The sequence below is a fragment of the Oryctolagus cuniculus genome, chromosome 14 (assembly GCF_964237555.1).
Source record: "Oryctolagus cuniculus chromosome 14, mOryCun1.1, whole genome shotgun sequence".
Taxonomy (NCBI): domain Eukaryota; kingdom Metazoa; phylum Chordata; class Mammalia; order Lagomorpha; family Leporidae; genus Oryctolagus; species Oryctolagus cuniculus.
In genome coordinates, this window is record NC_091445.1 from 11,024,099 (window position 1) to 11,043,913 (window position 19,815).

At 38.6% G+C, this 19,815-nt stretch overlaps 1 protein-coding gene across 8 annotated transcripts in view; it reads right to left on the minus strand.

Annotated features, from left to right (window-relative positions):
• Positions 1-5,998: 5,998 nt before the first annotated feature.
• TMEM161B (transmembrane protein 161B) overlaps positions 5,999-19,815 on the minus strand; it is a 79,052-nt gene continuing 65,235 nt past the window's right edge. For all 8 annotated transcript variants that reach the window (XM_008261921.4, XM_008261923.4, XM_051854025.2 and 5 more), the window contains 6 exons: positions 19,631-19,691; positions 19,052-19,192; positions 16,342-16,455; positions 9,866-10,040; positions 8,401-8,497; positions 5,999-7,267 (listed from right to left, as the gene is read on the minus strand). In XM_008261921.4, coding sequence (XP_008260143.1) covers positions 6,990-7,267; positions 8,401-8,497; positions 9,866-10,040; positions 16,342-16,455; positions 19,052-19,192; positions 19,631-19,691 — 866 coding nt within the window. In that variant the 3' untranslated portion in view covers positions 5,999-6,989. The remainder of the gene's footprint in view (positions 7,268-8,400; positions 8,498-9,865; positions 10,041-16,341; positions 16,456-19,051; positions 19,193-19,630; positions 19,692-19,815) is intronic.

Genomic DNA, 19,815 nt, shown 5'->3' on the forward strand with positions numbered 1-19,815 from the left:
CTGCTGCTGCCACTGGGGGAGTGAACAAGTGGATGGAAGATTTCTCTCTGTAACTCTTTCAAATAAACAAAACTGTGGTTGAAAAACATTGTTGAATTTCAGCAGAGGTGAATCTTTGAATGGTGCCATCCATTGGCTGGAATATGCAAAGCACAATACAGGAAAGAACCTAGAGCCCAGTGGTCTCCCTAAATTGGGAGCTGATGAGGCAAAACAACTGGAATTCACAGGAAAGAGGACCAGAAAGACAAGCTGCAGAACACTGCTGAGTCTTGAGGGTTCCCTCTCATTCTCAGCTGATCAGTATGTGCCTGGGAAATTACCCAGTGTTAGGGAATCACTCACCCGAATGGAAGAGAACAATTCTTAGGATGATAAAAGATGGGGAAAGTTTAGCTCCTTTCCTGACCAGCCGAAGTGGAAGAGTCTTGTAATACGTGTGTGTCGGAGGTGGAGAGTAAAAATCAGCAGTAAAGGTTGTTCTCATCTTAAAAGCAAGTCTTGGTAACTCAGCTAGATCCCAGCATACAGTTTAAGAATAATGAAACAAAATTACCCACTACAGAACCAGGCAAAATTTGTAATGTCCAGCATTCACAGATTTTCAGGAATGGAAACAGGAAACACCAGAGAAGCCTGCACCCCAGGAAGGAGTGCCTGAGCTCCTGTCTCAGCTCTGCTTCTGCTCCCAGCTTCCCATGAAAGCTCACCCTGGGAGGCAGCAGGTGGAGGCTCAAGTCACTGGGTCCCTGCCATCCACATGGGAGACCCTGATGGAGTTCTGGGCTCCCAGCTTTGGCCAGGCCCAGTCTTGGCTGTTGTAGGCATTTGAGAAGTAAACCCATGGGTTCAAAAGATATGGCTATCTTTCAGATGGAACGAAAATAACTAAAAACAATATTCTCAGCTTTTGCCAAGAACTTCAGTTCACATTAATCAATACTTAAAGAAGCATGGAGAACCATCAGCAACTTTACTCTCTATGTCTGATCAATAACTGAAAAGCCTCTTATGTTTTTATTCAGGTAGTACTTTTTTAAAAAAAATTATTAATTTGAAAGGCAGAGTTACAGAAAGAGAGGTAGAGAGAGAGGTCTTCCATTTGCTGGTTCACTCCCCAAATGGCTGCCACCACTGGAGCTGGGCCGATCCAAAGCCAAAAGCCAGGAGTTTCTTCTAGATCTCCCACGCAGGTGCAGGGCCCCAGCACTTGGGCCATCTTCCATTGCTTTCCCAGGCCATAGCAGAGAGCTGGATGGGAAAAGGAGCAGCCGGGACATGAACCAGCACCCATATGGGATGCTGGCACTGCAGGCTGTGGCTTTACCCACTTTGCCACAGGGCCAACCCCCAGGTAGTACTTTTACTAAACATATGATATAATCAATCCAGCACTTTTAAGAATCTAACACCCTTTTCATTCAAAACATTCTTCTGCAGGAAAAGCTGTGAAGAAACTTTTTGTAAAATTCAACAATGTTTTACAACCACAGTTTTAGGTCTTTCCCCAGGAGAGAAAGCTAATTAGCCTTTAACTTGGCCTAAGACAAAAAGTCAGTGACCCAAGAACCTCAGCAAACACTCTCACCAAGAAACATAAAGAGAACTGCATCAAGGATCATCTTTTGATGAGAAATTTTTAGTTCCTTTTGACACCATTGTTTTTATTTTTCAAATTTTCATTGCTAGTATCCTTAATTCTATGTTTGTAGATAGATAGTCATTTCAGTTTTTCAAACCTGATATTGTTTACATTTTTTTTCCTGGACAAGTTTTTTTGTTTGGTAAAGGCTTAATCAATTTCATTCATTTTTTAGTAGAATCATTTTTATCTTTTCCCAGTATATATATTTGGATAGTATCTCATTGTGACTTTACTGCTACTTTTATTCTACTTTCCTTATGTTTGATCGACTTTTCCTAGTTTCTACAAATGGAAACTTTAAATTATTGGTTTTGTTAACTTTGAGTTTGAGGCCACACATTTTGATCACAGGTTAAATAATATCAACATTTGATGTCATATATTCCTTGCTTTTCAGTTCAAAACACCTCCAAATTTTTGTTCTTTGATCTATGATTTTCTAATTCATATTCAAAATGTTTACTTTTGCTGTATTTTTAATTTCCAGCTTAACTTCATTGTGATTACAAAGTATTATGACTGATTCCAGTATCTTCACATTTGAGTCTTTTAAATCACCCAGAATATGGTCACATTGAAAGTTTCATGGAATCCTGAATGTAATTCTGCATTTGTGCAGTGATCTATACAGGTCAAATTTATTTTAGAATTTCTAGTATTGCTTATTATATGTGTCCATTCTTCCAGCTATTGAACTATGTTAACATTATTACAACATTATGGATGGGATTTTTTTTGGTGTTGTTGTTTTCACAACCATTAGTGTTTCCTGTCTATCTTTTGAAGATATTTTGGGGACATACAGATTTAGCACTTTTTCTACATTTAGTACTTTTTATTTTTTCTTAAGAAAACAAAAATAAGTGCAAATGTTTACCATTTTAAAGGAAAAAAGTTGACATTAGCCTTCTGACATCTTTAGTGTCCACCTCAAAGTTTTCCTGGAATATAACCAGCTCAGCTAAAGGCCAGTGGATGGACATAAGGACATGAGTTAGAGTTAAAAGAGGAGACAGCATAACTACTTCAGACATGGGGTTCAAGTCTAGAATCAAGAAGATCAAAAGGGTACTTAAATCTGATTCTGTAAGCTACCTACAGCTCTGTGAAAACACAGGATCACCCATTTCAAAATTCAGTTTTATTTTGCTGAATAGAGGCATCTACCTTGATAGGCCACTTTCAATTATGTGATGGCTCAGAAAGTGTGCATGAATTCAGAGAATGTTGAGACCTCCTACTTTGCAATACTGAGAATTTAATTTTTCATTTGAAAGGATAAAATCTATCTAGTGAAGTTCCAATTATGGATTTCATAATAAATTCTACTTATTGCTTCCTGGATCTATCAATTCCATTAATAGATGAATATCACTTCTGAATCATAACTCAAGAGAAATGTCATTATTTTACCAATGATATTTGTATCAGAAACAATAAGACAATGAACCCATTATGTTTGCATGCATTGGTCATTTCATGCATAGCAATTGGAATTCTGAAGGAAATGCCAAAGATAATCAAAATTCACATGAATATTAAGATAAAATTATCTGCTTTTCATTTCAGACAAATCAGTGGGAGCAGGAGGGAAAATACAGCTGATTTTTATAGTGCACTGGGTTGAGGTATAGAGGAGAGGAACCAACAAATTGTCAAATAAAATCCACAAATCATACAGAGCAAGATTATCCTTGATGTTACAAATATACAAAATAAAAATTACTGATTTGCAGTATATAATATAGAGCTCAATATAAGAAAAACTCTACAAGTCTAATTTGGGTAAATTACTGCATTATCTGGAGGCAGGCATTTGGCCTAGTGGCTAAGATGCCCATATTCCAACATCAGAGTGTCTGGGTGTCTAGCACTCCTGGCTCTGACTCCTGATTCCAGCTTCCCGATAATGCAGATTCTAGGAGGCAGAAATAATAGTTCAAGTGATTGGCTTCCTGCCTACATAGGACACATGGCTTGAGTTTTTGTTGGTTCCTGCCTGTGTTGCCACGAGGGGGTCGCTAGGGGCATTTCTATTAGGGCCTTTGAAGAGTGAACAGTGGAAGAGTTCCTCTTCTTTCTCACACTGACTCAAAGAAGTGTTAAAAAAAGTGGGGCTGGCGCTGTGGTGCAGCAGGTTAAAGCCCTGGCCTGAAGCGCTGCCATTCCATATGGGTGCCGGTTCCAGTCCTGGCTGCTCCTCTTCCAATCCAGCTCTCTGCTATGGCCTGGGATAGCAGTAGAAGATGGCCCAAGTCCTTGGGCCCCTGCACCCACGTGGGAGACCTGGAAGAAGCTCCTGGCTTCTGATTGGCGCAGCTCCGGCTGTTGCAGCCATCTGGAGAGTGAACCAGCAGATGGAAGACCTCTCTATGTCTCTACCTCTCTCTGTAACTTTGTCTTTCAAATAAATAAAAATAAATCTTAAAAAAAAAAAACACTACAAATCCTCTTGCAATTAAAGAACATAATTCCCAGTACAGAGACAAGATGCATAAATACACCAGTCAGTTCAGCATAAATACACCAGTCAGTTCAAACTTGCTTTGAAAGGCTAAACAAACTTAATCTATTACTTAAATAATGTAGTTGCTCCAAGTTCACAGCGTACTTCAGGAAAGTTCAAGTTCAAAGAGTAAATCAGAATTTTAGAAATACATGTTATTCCATTCAATAATGAAGTCTTTGCTTTCCTCCCATGTTACTCCATTGCACAATCTCTGAAACTGAAAAATAATAACTTTATGGCTTTTAAATTTTAGCTCATCAATAAGGAGAGTGACTAATAGCAGGTGAGACTCTTTCCAAGTCCAACATATGAGAATTTCATACAAAATGAAATGTCAAAGTTTGGCATAATCTTGCTAGAAAATACTTATTTCAGTGATGCAGAAGTGCTTCTTCTAGAAATACACATGAAGTATCATTAGGCTATCTCCACAATTCACTTTAATCAAAGAGTTTTATACTGTTTAAGTACTTCACATATGATTCAGTCTTTTAAAATATCAGCTTAAATATTTAAATCTTTACCAAAAGACAAGAATTTGCTGAAATGAAAATATTTAAATGAATGTGAACCTTAAGCCATGAAAGTTAAATCCAAAAGAAAGGATTCAAACTTAAACTTGTAACAGCAAAACACAATATATAGTCTACCAAGTCAGTTGTATGAAAGAATTCATTTTTTTTTTTTTATTTGACAGTTAAGAGTTATAGACAGTGAGAGAGAGAGAGAGAGAGAGAGAGAAAGGTCTTCCTTCCATTAGTTCACTCCCCAAATGGCCGCTACAGTTGGCGCCGTGCTGATCTGAAGCCAGGAGCCAGGTGCTTCTTCCTGGTCTCCCATGTGGGTGCAGGCTCCCAAGCACTTGGGCCATCCTCCCCTGCCCTCCCAGGCCACAGCAGAGAGTTGGACTGGAAGAGGAGCAACCGGGACTAGAACCCGGCGCCTATATGGGATGCTGGTGCCGCAGGCGGAGGATTAACCAAGTGAGCCAGGGCGCCAGCCCTATTCATTTTTTTAAAGAGAAAAAAAAATCCAGCTTATCTTTTGTAGTAATTCTGTTTGTAACGTCCATTGTGGATTTTACTACATTTTTATTAAAAAGCTTTTAAGGAAAAACAGAAACATAAAAATTGTACATATTTATGGTATACCAACTGATATTTCAATACATGTACACATTGTATATCATTTTTGGATTTTAGACCCAAAAAGCATCAACAGTAATTTTACTGTTTCTTTTTTTCCCATTTCCTATTGATTATTTTTCATTCAAATTACCTCAATTTCCAGTCTGTAAAATAATATTTCCCATTCTAGAAACTAAAAATTTAAAACAAATCATATTTAATAATGGTTTAAATGGGCCGGTGCCACGGCTCACTTGGCTAATCCTCCACCTGTGGCGCTGGCACTCCTGGTTCTAGTCCCAGTTGGAGCGCCGGATTCTGTCCCAGTCGCTCCTCTTCCCAGTTGCTCTCTGCTGTGGCCCGGGAAGGCAGTGGAGGATGGCCTAAGTCCTTGTGCCCTGCACCCACATGGGAGACCAGTAGAAGTGCCTGGCTCCTGCTTTCAGATCCGTGCAGCGCTGGCAGTAGCAGCCATTTGGGGGGTGAACCAACAGAAGGAAGACCTTTCTCTCTGTCTTCCTCTCTCACTGTTTATCTCTGCCTGTTAAAAAAAAAAGGGTTTAAATGGTACCTATAGACTTGGTAAGGGAGGGAAAGGTTCTGATTTTTCAAAACGACACACACAAAAAAAGAATTCTAATTTGGCAGAAATCTTCAGAGTGTCCATAAAGTTTTAAGCACTCTCACACAAAGGCAACACAAATATACTGCAAACTATGAGTTTTCAAAATGGATTTTAATCTCATTCCAGACAGAAATGAAATTTCTAGATACAAATACATCTCATTCAAATCACTTTTTAATATACATTCATCAACTTAAAATATTACAAGGATCCAATATTTTCATCTTTTATAATCTCAATATATTATATATTTAATATATAATATATACAATACATACAAGTAGTCAGCAGGATTACAAAGTAATTTTTAAAGGTCTGATCAGTATTGATAAATATTTTTAGACCATTAATAGGAACTATTTAGGAACAGAGAATAAAGCCCAAACCTAACAGTAAGATTGCAAATGTTCACATGGCCAATCATTTGTAGAGAACTCTCAAGTTGGGTGGAATATATTTTAAAACAATACTCTTGCTGTTCTCAAGCAACAGTACTTTTAGATATTCATGTACATCACCATTAAAATTTAAAATAACTATGCAGCTTTCCTTACTGTAATATACAGTAGCTATCTCTTTCTTTCTGTTGGTTTTTGTTGTTGTCATCTGAAGAGTAACTAATATGCTACCAACAGAAATGTCTAGCTCCTTTCCCTCCCTTAATGCATGGCTCAGTTTGAAGATTGTTCTATAGGCAGCCACCATGACTATTAACAGTACCTTAACACCACAAAGAGCAATGAATCAATAACTGGAGTCATATGAGAAGTTTCAAAGACTGCTAGAGGTTTCTGTAAACCAAGGTAATCAGAAGTATTACCCTTGTAGATAGCCCTCTCACATCAGTAAATACAAAGAGTTAAAATCCCAGTGCCACAGTATAACAGTTTACAATTTCTTCTGTGATTTTTAAATAGTATAACATTAATTCACCCTGAGAATACAGAGGAAACATTTAAAACAAGATATTCTGATATGGTTTTTCCTTTGTACTTGCTCTTTTCTGTTTTTTGTCAGCCCTTCAAGGGCATACATACTTGAATTTTAAGTGTGAATTGGATATCCATTTCTGTTAACTGAGATTCACGCCACAGTCAGATACTGGTGATAGAAGAGCCCAAAGAGGCTTGTAGAAAAAAGGCAAGCAGCGATCCACCATGTCAGGAAGGACAGAAGTCCTCGGAATAGCAGAGGAGTGAAAATGCTTTTTAAGCTGCTCAGTGCCACTGTTATTTGCGTAACAGTTACCTTCATCTTTCCATCAGCAGATGGTAATTCAGAGTAAACAGAATTGGAGGGTAGGCTATTATCAACTGGTAAGGTAGAGACAGATTCTGGATAAATCCCCCAGGAGTGATTACCTAGAAAATGTAAGATGCAAATAAAATTTGAAGAGTAATTACTTCCAAGGTTTCTTACTTAAAAAAAAAATTTAACCTAAATTTGAAATTAAGAACATGAAATTAGTGGCACAGTAAATCACTTTATGTTGAAAATAAAGTACAAATAGCAATCATTCTACATTCATTAAAAATATACCTAGTATAATTAAACTGTATAACTGCTTTCAATTAACTGAAGTAAAGTCTGGTAATTTAATAAAAACATTTTTTTCCTTGTATAAGACATGAATCAAGTACCTCTATACCAGTGACAGGGACAGACTCAATGCCTTCTTAGAAATCTTTTCTGCCTCTACAACATCAGAATACATTTATTTCTCAGAAACCACCTATGATTACAATATGAGAAACTATTAATAGCTTCCAGAAATTTTTTCATCACAGACACTTCTACATTGGATAGGATATGAGTCACATAATTTACAACTAAGCTGCCTATCCCTCTACCTTTCATACATTTTAAAAGGACATTTACACCTATCATCAGCCCTATGGTACATTCTAAGCACACACAAATACTACTTCTCGCTTCTTCAGCTCCACATTGACAGACTACCTGATCTAAGAACAGGGAAATGATCAATGCAATGATGAACAGTTCTTGAATAACACTGCATAGGGACTGGACAGCTTAGTGAAGAGACTTGCAGAACATCCACTGAGAAAGCAATACCCTTTCAACACAAGTTATCTAAAATACAGTTTACAAGATGATTCTGTAAATGTAAGCAAGTCTCTAAGTTCCTTGTAATAATTTAAATACTAGGCACTAACAAAACCTTAAATCAACCTTTCATAAAACTAAGACCAACAGAGCTCACTCAAGTTGTTGGGTAAATCTGAGAATTAACCTTTAGTAATAATTCTTGTGAGTAAAGCATATAGTTATAAAACTACATGAGCCTGAATTTTCAAAGTCAAGATGATGCCACTGCAGATCAACTTCTTCAGCTAAAACTTTCCCATGCTTCCTCTTAAAACTATTAAAGATAGGAACAATTTTAAGAGGCCTATTTCCTTCTGGGTAACACAAAAGCATTAGGCACATGCAGAGAGTGAAGGGTGATGCCCGGCTGCCAGGGAGCACCTACCTAGTGTTTTCAGAAGCAGAGTCGTGTGAAGCAGCATTACCAGAGGTGCCACATACTGCAGTGCAATGACACAAAGGTAATAAAAGACTCGAGCCACCTGCAACCAACAACATTCTTAAGTATCTATTACAGCGGCCATGTTAGGAGTGATTTAAACTTTCATGTAACTGTCAAACTGAAATGCTAAGAGATAAATAAACCTTTTCATAGAAAGGAAACTAAATGTTAATAAGTTTGCATTTCATTATAAATGTCCTCAAACTGACTTCAGAAAGGCTCAGTTTGAAGGTTTCTAGAATGTAAAAATATTAAAATAAATTTCTTAAGAAGTTCTTACAAGATGTATGTAAAAATCAAATGGTATACATTCACTTACACTTCAAAGATAAAACAAAGTGCTAAAATGTCTACGGATAGCTATGTAAAACATCAAACTAAATAACAAGAGGAGGCAGAGTTATATGAGTGTAAACTTCTTATAAAAATATTAAATCCCCATTCTACATGAATGTATTTCATTAAGGTCAAATAATGGGGAATATGAAGACACACAAAAGGTAAAACAAAAAAAAAAGTTGTTTACATTTGATAAATACCCCTGAATGAAAGAGAATAAAAAATGTTGGGGATCAACATCAAATCTCTAAAAAAGACACAATTGCATTACAGGTCCACTACAATGGTAGGCAGATTCCTAGCATTTTCCTTCTTTGGAGTCCCCATTAAGTTCAACACATTCCATGTTTAAGTACATGGAGTAATGCTAAAGGGAATAAACTTAGCTACCAAAACTGGTATTTCCAACCCTTTAAGTCACAAAGTCTAAACATCTGTAATGTCTTTCAAATCAAAGGGGTTTCATTTAGAAAGAGCAGACGTACCACAGATTGGCACAACACAACCATTAATATAATTAACACATTTAAGAAAGGAGAGGAATTGAGATCCTTTCTTCACTCAGTACAAAATCAGACCAAAGGGGCCAGTGCTGTGGTGTAGCAGGTAAAGCCACTGCCTGCAGGGCTAGCATCCTATATGGGCGCTGGTTCGAGTCCCAGCTGCTCCATTTCCAATCTAGCTCTCTGCTATGGCCTAGAAAAGCAGTAAATGATGGCCCAAGTCCTTGAACCCCTGCACTAGCGTGGGAGACCCAGAGGAAGCTCCTGGCTCCGAATCAACACAGCTCTGGTTGCTGCAGCCATTTGGGGAGTGAACCCACGGATGGAAGACCTTCTCTCTCTCAATGCCTCTGTCTCTCTGTAACTCTGCCTTTCAAATAATAAAATAAATAAAATCTTAACAACAACAACAAAAAAACCAATCAAGGTGTTTTTGCTATCTATCAGCTTAGGTTATTTACAATCAGAATACTGTGGCATTACTACCTACTAAAGGAAACAATTTCTTTTGGTTTTTATAACACAGTGTTTGCTATTTTTAATTTTGACTATGGTATAAAACTTACCATTTTCTGTAGCTCAACTGTACTTATTCGTCCTGCTTCCTTCTTCATCTGATCCACACACTTCTGGGCTAAGTTTAGATATGCTTGCAAGTGACTACGCATCATTGCCAACCGCAGAGCACACAGCAGGATTATTAACCAGAGGCGCAGAGTGTCGAATGTAGCTTCTGTCATTCTATAGATCAAAAAGTTGATATGGTGCTCTCAAAGACCACAATATGCTAGTTCTACGTTAATGTTCAACATATAGAAAACAATTATACTTAGTTACACCCAGAGACATGAAAGAATCTCATTCTTCTATGAACTTAAATACATAATATTTTCACTTTCACTGTTATATATGTGTAACAGAACTGGATAAATGCATCATGAAAGTGTTTAAGTAACAAGAGAAAAAACAGAGAGCAACACTTAAGACACTTTATTTACCACCCTCCATGGGGAACAAAAGATACAAAAAGAGAAGTTGGGGGCTTATAAACTGGAGATGGGTAGAAAGAAGGAATCCACAGGAGAGAAATCAATGATCCACTTATTATTAGGTACAGTTTTATCTGATCACATATGTATTTTAATGGGATTTTTACTTTGCTATCTAATTACCACTGGAAAATCAAGAGTTTTGATGTATGAAGAAATCAGATGCCTCAGATTTGTCTTTAAGAAGTCACCTAGCCTGCTATGTGTAGCAGCTAGCTTGGTTCTGAACAATTCCTCAAAGCTAGGGTTAGGATTTCAGGTAAAAGATGTGCCTGTAGGATACTGTTTTAAAAACTAGAATACTGGTGAGGATTGCTTAAAGAACTTTAGAATGCAGACATGATTTCTATGTCTTCAGGGATTTCATTTTTTTGTTTTAAAAATTTATTTATTTATTTGAAAGTCAGCATTATGGATAGACAAATTGATCTTCCATTGCTGGTTCACTCCCCAAGTGGCTGCAATGACCAGAGCTGAGCCAGGTTGAAGTCAGGAGCTGCATCCAGGTCTCTAACCTGGTGGTAGAGGCCCAAATATTTGTGCCATCCTCCACTGCCTTTCTCAGGGCATTAGCAAGAACTGGATTGGAAGTGGAACAGCAGGACACAAACCAGCACCCATATGGAATGCTGGTATCATGTTTTTAAAATATATGGTTTCTGCTTTGATAAAGGAATAGGGGGTCCGGTGCTGTGGCTCAGCCTGCAGCACCCAGCATCCCAAATGGGTGCTGGTTCTAGTCCTGGTTGCTCCACTTTTGATCTAGCTCCCTGCTCATGCACCTAGAAAAGCAGCAGAGGATGGCCCAAGTGCCTGGGGCCCTGTACCTCACGTGAGAGACTTCAGCTTCTGGACCCTGGCTTTGGCCTGGCCTAGTCCTGGCTGTTGTAGCCATTTCAGGAGTGAATCAGCAGATGGAAGATCTCTTTCTGCTTCTCTTTCTCACTCTCTGTAACTCTGCCTAATAAATTTTTTAAAGACATCTTAAAAGAAAAAAGAAAAGGAATACTCAGCAATTTTAAAGTGAGGCCTGGACCATCTTTGGTATTTACACTAATCTTTAGCACGAATCAGGCACTTAATAGGCCTGCTGAGATGCATACTGCCTGTTAGGATCTGGAACCTACAAGGGTCTCCCTGAAATACTTTTTTTTTTTTAAAGATTTATTTACTTATTTGAAGGAGTTAAACAGAGAGAGGAAGAGAGGCAGAGAGGCAGAGAGAGAGAGAGAGAAAGTGAGTCTTCCATCTGCTGGTTCACTCCCCAATTGGCTGCAATGGCCAGAACTAAGCCAATCCGAAGGCAGGAACCAGGAGCTTCCTTTGGTCTCCCACGTTGTTGCAGGGGCCCAAGGACTTGGGTCATATTCTTACTGCTTTCCCAGGCCATAGCAGAGAGCTGGATTGGAAGTGGAGCAGCCGGGACTTGAACCGGCCCCCATATGGGATGCCGGCACTCCAAGTAGAGGCTTTACCTGCTACACCACAGCGCCAGCCCCTTCCTGAAATTCTTAAGAACATGAGGGGAGAATGAGTGGATAAAAGGAAAAACAAATGAGAAAAAATTTAAAAACCTTCATAACAGATCACCCCAAAACGGGTTTCATTATCGCTCAGTCCCTGTCTAGCAGAAGCACCTATGAAAGAGCAAAAGCCACAGTATTCAACAAGTTGCTTGGGGAATAACATTAATGAATAGTACTGGAAACAAGAGAATGCAGAGAAGGCATAAAATCATACAATTCTGTTTGAACTGTATGAAAGGAGGTCAGAAATGAGGACAAGATAAACCTGGGCTATGTTTCCTTTTCCAAGGTCATGAGTGCATATGGACATAAAATTCAATGGAGGGGCTGGCCCTTTGGTTTAGCAGGTTAAGCCTCTGCGTGGTTAAGGCACTGCTTCAAGATCTGGCTGCTCCACTTGCGATCCAGCTCCTTGCTAATGCACCTGGGAAAGCAGCAGCAGATGGCCCAAGTGCTTGGGCCCCTGCACCCATGTGGGAGACCTGGAAGAAATCTTCTGGCTCCTGGCTTTGGCCTGGTCCAGCCCCGGCCATTCTAGCCATTTGGGAAGTGAACCAGAGGATAAAAGATCTATCTTTCTCTCTCTCTTCCCCTCCCTCCCTCCCTCTCTCTGTAATCCTGCCTTTAAAGTAAACAACAACAAAAAATCTTCTAAAAAATTTCAATGGAAGGGCTCACTGGTTAGGAAGGATAAAAGCATAACATTTCATCAGTCCATTCCCTGTAAAACCAACAAGAGTAAGGAGTCACTTATGTGAAAATAACACTGCACAAGATGCAGGCAATCCACAACCTTGAACCTCTCCAGGGGACCTACGAACAATTCTGTGCTCCCTGGACTTGTGCAACAAGGGGAGATATCAAGTAGCATCCCCAAAACAAGCCATTTCGTAGCCTTTGAGGATAACAGACAAAGGGAATAAAGGCAACAAAAATAAGGCAATAAATCAGAAAACTATTAGCTTATTTTGTGAGTTCAGGGTTTAGGATAATAATCATTAAATAGTATGCTCAGATTATTGAAGCAAGATCATAAAGATAAGTTGATCTGGTGAGGTAGCTAAAGAACCAGCTTGACTGGGGTAAAGAACAGCACAGAAATTTCCCAGAATTCCTGACGCTGTTCTGGGCTTCACTGCAGATGTTCTTTTTGGTTTCCTTTTCATGTGTTTAGTGCAAACATAAATCTGTTTACCCACTTTTTTTTTCCTGATATAGTATGGATGGATTTAAATACATTTCCGGGTTGGAGCTGCATCATCGCTTTGTCTTTGACTACAAATAAGATCTTTCCACAAATGAATTTGTTTCTGACAGAAAAAGAACCTGTCACTTGCTTTCTCTTTCATCCCACTCTGTGACTGATGGACAGTCATTCTTTCACAATCGACCACATGGACTTTGGACTTTAAACAAAATCAAGTCAGTTGTGCCTAAACACTTAATCACTAATTCACAATAAAAGGAGAATAGAATGAAGCAGAGAAATGACTGTAATTGTGTTGGAACTGTTTATGAAACGGGTCTGAAATGCAGATGGGACAAGGAGACAGCTGAAAGAAGACAACTCTAGGCTGGTACAGAACAAACAGTATCCTCTAATTTAATACCTACCCAAGGGAAAAGTTCCTGATGTCTGTTTCTGTTAAGCAAGGTATTCACTACCAATCAATCTGAACAAAGCTTAATCAGCCTGAAAAGTGGGAAATGAAATGTTGGTATGACCACCTAATGTTTATATATGGCAAATATGCTGGGTAAAAGTTCTCAGTCTGTTGTTTCACCTAAAAACATGAGATAGAACCAGCAAGCACAAACTGGAAACTTCTCTAAGACTGAATGATAAAATATGTAAAAGTACCACTATCTAGGCCAGTGCCGCGGCTCAATAGGCTAATCCTCCACCTAGCGGTGCCGGCACACCGGGTTCTAGTCCTGGTCGGGGCGCCGGATTCTGCCCCGGTTGCCCCTCTTCCAGGCCAGCTCTCTGCTGTGGCCCGGGAGGGCAGTGGAGGATGGCCCGAGTGCTTGGGTCCTGCACCCGCATGGGAGACCAGGAGAAGCACCTGGCTCCTGCCTTCGGATCAGCGCGGTGCGCCGGCCGCAGTGCGCCAGCCAGCCATGGCAGCCATTGGAGGGTGAACCAACGGCAAAAGGAAGACCTTTCTGTCTCACTATCCACTCTGCCTGTCAAAAAAAAAAAAAAAAAGTACCACTATCTAGCATAATAAAGGTACATGAAGGGAATATCATATTCTCTGTTTTCCCAACTGAACTAAGGAAAATATACTGATAGCATAATCATAGAATATGAAATCCAGTTTCTAAGACAAATGTCCAGGAAGAATTGGGAATGGTTTCAGTATCAAAGACATGAATTTTAAGTTTCTTTGAGATTGACTAGAACCCCGGGATCCTGAGATGTACTTTTAAATATTTAGGGAATCTATCAAGTTAAAATTACCAGTAAGGTTTAGTTGTATGTGGGGAAAACATTACTTCTTCAGTGGATATTTCCCAAGTTCAATAGGATTAACTCTAAGAACACGGTCATGGTCATTGCTGACTATCTACTACAAGACAAATCTGCACCAGGATCTGGCAGAAACACATAATAGGAAATGCACAATGGGGAGTGAGCAACTAGTCAAAGTTTTCTATGTTAATTTCAGAGGCAAAGCACTGAAAGGAACATTTATTAAGCATGTAATTCCAGCTGGCTATATCATATGTTCTTTTACTTAATTCCAATGATAATCTTGTGAGGGAAGATACTACTATCTTCGTTTTCCAGATGGGGAAATATAGGCTTGGTGAAGTTAAATAATCTGCCTCAAGTGACAGTTTTAGTGAGGGGGCAGAGGTGGAGTTTGAACTAGTTTTGTCTGAATCTTTCTATTACACCAACATAGTTACACAAGGGTAATATATCAAGAACAGTTATTAACACCTCTTCATAAACTGCTTCTGGGGCTGGTGTTGTGGCATAGCAGATTAAGCCTCTGCCTATGATGCTGGAATCCCATATGGGTGCCAGTGCAAGACCTGGCTGCTCCACTTCCCATTCAGCTCCTTGCTAATGAGCCTGGGAAAGTAGCAGAAGATGGCCCAAGTGAGTGGGCTCCTGCAGCCACATGGGAGACTTGGAAGAAGCTCCAGGCTCTGGGACCTGGTTTCAGCTGGACCCAGCACCGGATGTTGCAGCCATTTGGGGAGTGAACCAGCAGTTGAAAAATCAATCACTTGTGCTCTCGCTCTTTCTTTCTCTCCCCTCCTCTCTCTAACTCTTTCAAATAAATAAAAAATAAATCTTAAGGGGCTGGCACTGTGGTGTAGTGAGCTAAGCCTCCACCTGTGGCGCCGGCATCCCATATGCGCACCGGTTCAAGTCCCAGCTGCTTCACTTCCAATCCAGCTCTGCTATAGCCTGGGAAGGCAGTAGAAGATGGCCCAAGTGCTTGGGCCCCTACACCCACGTGGGAGACCTTGAAGAAGCTCCTGGCTCCTGGCTCTGGATATGTCCAGCTCTGGCTGCTGTGGCCATCTGAGGAGTGAACCAGATGATGGAAGCCCTTTCTGTCTGTCTCTCACTGTCTGTCTGTAACTCAGCCTCTAAAATAAATTTTTTAAAATAATAAAAATATATTTTTCTAGTTGGACAAATACAAATTAGTATTAGAAAATAATGTCAAGGCATTGCTTTTAACTTTATTAGGTGTGATGATAATATAGCTATTGAGGAAAATATATATTTTAGAGATGGAAACTATAATACTTGGGGTGAAAATGTCATGTCTCTAGTTTACTTGAAAAATACTTCAACAGAAAACAAAACCTGGGCAGCATTTAGCCTGTAGTTTAGATATCTGAGTCCCACATTGGAATACCGGGGTTCAATACCTGGCTCCAGCTCTTGACTCAGATTCCTGCAAGATTCCTGAAGACTTTGGGAGGCAGCCATAATAGCTCAACTGACTGAATACCTGACACAAATGTGGAAGACCTGGATTGAGTACCCAACTTCAGCCTAGCCTAGCCTGGCCCAGTCAGACCTGGCCACCGTGGGCATATGGGATGTGAACAAATGGATGGAAGCTCTCCCTCTCTCTCTGTGTCTCAAAAATAAAAAAAAAAAAAAAGAGCAAGAAAAGAAGAAATAAAAAAGGATGGAGCAAATCTGAAAACTGCTAACAACTGTTAAATGTAGGGGCTGTTTTGACACAAGAGTAGTTAGTGCAAGATAATATTCATTTACAAAGATCCCCAAAAGGTTAAATGATAGTCATAGCTTCAATTTTATAACACACATTTTAGCATTTCCGTTAATGTTTAGCATTTCTATTAATGTCTGAAAAATGCAGTGTCCTAATTTTTATCATTAAAAATTTAAATATAGTAAATGACATTTAGGAAAACAGTTTAGATTATATAATGAAACAAAAATTAGCCCTGGGTACCCATACTTACAAAGGAATATTTTCTTTACCCAATGGTGGGTTCATAATGTAGTCTTTGGTGATTGGTTTTACCCAGAGCAGAACCATAAATAAAGGTGCCAAGAAGTTGATATGAAGTAATGTTCTGAAAGTATGTAAGAAATAAATATAAAAATCTAGAAACAAAATACATTAATAAACTATAAAAGTTGGGTGTTACTAAAATGAAGGTAAGAACTTATTTGCAATATTCTACATTAAGGTACTACTGTCATACAATTTTGTGTTTATCATCACCATTTAACACTGATTTCAGCCGAGAAACTATGGTATTACCTTAGTTTTTCAGATGAACATAATCAGGTCCAAGAAAGTTAAATGACTCGCTCATGGCAACATAACAAGTTAGAGGCAGAACTAGCACTAAAATCCAGATTTCACTTGCATTCTAGTATATTCTTCAAAAATCCTGTATCTCTGATTTAATGAATGAGTAGTTTAATGATTTTCTAATACAGTCAATGAATCCAATGGATTTTCAGTACAGAAGAGTCATCGAATACTTTCCGGTGCAGCTGACACTAAGTACTTGCTCACTACCCGCAGGTAAGTGGTAGTGAGTAAGTCAGGTCCCTAACACAAGACACATGGCAGCTAGACCGGAGTGCACCTGTTACCTGTGGAACCCTTCAATAGTCAATGATCATGTATCATGATTAAACTACACGGTGAAAACCACAAGTGATTCACATAGTTTTATTTCATGTTGGGCAATTACGAACAAAGGTGAAACTAATTTCCCTAGCCTCTACAAACCAAGAACTATACCTTACTCTTGACAAGGTAATACACTTAATAATACGGTAAAGAGTTTCAGGTCTGAGCTCTAGCTTCTTTGTTAATTGCTGTCCAAGTCTGTATCCCACAGAAATACATGGCTAGTAAAATTTTTCTTAAAAAAAGTAGGCAAATTCTTCAGGCTGTTTTATGACTGTAAACTGCTTTCAGTATCAACACATTAAACAGCTAAACAGGAGGGTTTAAAAACCATAGACACACATGTTTTAGAGCATCTCAAAGGGAAAGGTGGAACCTCGTTCTAACCTCTGATATGACAACGGGTCTGAGTGCCCAGCCAAGCAGGTGACGAGAACGCTGCTCTTTGTGCCAGTCATGTCACTCTCATAACAGAACTAGCTTGCCCACACCCTTCTAGCAAGGCAGAGTACAACAACATAATAAGGGCTGCAACAAATTGGAAATAAAATAAAACCCCAAATCCCTACTGAGGAAAAATTTTTTTAAAAAGAAGCCACATTTTACTGAAAAGGACACTAAACTGGGCACAACCAGCCCCTCACCAGCCCCCTTCCTAACCACCACTATATGCTTTAAATGCTTTTATAAAAGTGATTCCTTCATCCTCTAGCCGGGGTAAACCATGGAGTGCAGGGGAAGCAAGCAGTATTAGGTATGCAGTGTTGCTAGGGAACACTCCAGTACCATGGAGCAGCCCACAGCGGTTTCAGTAGCTTGTGAAGGGCTCCCCTCCACCCACCCTTTTCAGCTTATTTAAATCATAACGCCGGGGTTAGTGGACTGAAGTGTGTGTGTAGAGGAGGGGGAGAACCAGGTTTGTCTTAAAAGAAGCCATTAAAGAGAAGGGGAGTGGGAGAAAGGCAGTATATAGCCAAGAGCATGCTGAGTAAAAGGTGGAAAAAAAGAGGGATGATGGAGCGTGTGGTGCGAGGTGAGAAAAGGTAAACACATGCACAAAGCTGATGGAGGAAAATGGAGGGGAGGTGGGAAACAGTACTGTCAGAATTAAACCATGGGAAAATAACCTAAGTGAGAGACAAGAATGTGACAGAGACCAGAGAATGGGTATCATTACATCGAGGGTATTAGAGAGCTGGCATGTTAGGAAATACAAACACTTAGGGAAACTTAATGAGCATGAATACATGTATTAGAATGGATTACTCTGAAGTTGGGCTTCCACTGCCAAACAAATGATGAGACGGGAACGTGGATCTGGCTACAAACTAAAGTAGATAGAAGCCTGCCAAGGTGTCTGCGTCAACAACAAAAAAACCTGTGCCCACCACAAGAACATAGTAAAAGACTTTGAACTACATGTACAGGTCCAACATGATTTCTCCATGTCTGAACTAGAACAGAACTTGGTAGGCGAAAGAAATTGTGTAAGTACAGGATTAGCAATAACCAAAATAAAAATGCTTTACTTTACTAATAGATCAATAACTCAAGGAAAGAAGATATCTCTTATACAAACAACTTTTAGTTTGAAAACAAAAATCTTTAATACAGTAAATGAAAAGTTAAAACTATTTAAATAAATTTATGTAACACTTAAAATCAATATTGCTAAATAAAATGATCTGATTTTTTTAAAAAGAAAACTTCCAAAGGTCCTCACTTCAGCTGTAGAGAGTGCAACATTATAAGACTCTAAATTAAAAAGAATCTAACATAAACATGGTATTTCCATTTTAACAGATGAAACAACTTTAGTAGCAAAGGCACATTTTTTTTAACCTAACTTTAGATTAAGACTTGAATGAAAGTCACTACTCAGAGTTGAAAGAGGAAGTGATGCAACATCAAATGGTTTATTATTTTTCAGTATAATAATTTATGATTTTATTACAATAATATACCTTCATTAAGATGGAAAACATATATTTATCTGCATGTGCTTATGTACATTTTCCGCTTACTGTGTAATTTTTTCTGTTGCCAAATTCAGGGCATCCAGGTGCATTTGAGCCAGTCGCAATCCAGGAAATGTCAAAAAAGCCCCAATGAGTGAGCAGAAAATAGCCAGGAAAAATTTGAAAGTAAGTTTTGAAACAGGACCCCTAAAAACAAAATTTTTTAAAAAACGGATGACTTTCTAGGAAATTTCTTTCTTCTGATTAATCACCGAACAAATCATAGCTATAGTCAAACCAAGTAAATTTCTCCTAAAGGATTGTACTTATACAACATCTTGGTGAAATATAAACTAAACTACTCAACTTCTTAATCACAATTCAACCTGTATATTCAACACAGAGCTGATACATGATTGAAATAGTTTAATCTCTAGAGGCAGAGAAATTAAGTTAGAGCAAATCTACATAAGAAGTCTTTTATAAAAGATACCACCTTAATACAGCTGTAAAATTTCAAAGTATGTTTTTAGAAGTGACAGTCCAAATTACTATTGTTTTGACTAATTAAAAACAAATAATCATAAATACTTTAAAAAAATGGAAAATTAAAAACTTAAATAACTTAATTATTCAAAAACTTACTGAGATTCTACACCTTGCTTTTCAAGAAACTGCATTGCACTGTCTGAAAAATTTGTAAACCCTGTAAAAAAAAAAAGACATTCATAATACAGGGGTAAAATACAGAATCTTTCCTAGGAAATAAAATGCTAAAAAACAGAGCATCTTAAATTTCGATGTGACTAGCTTAGCTCTTTCATGTGTTA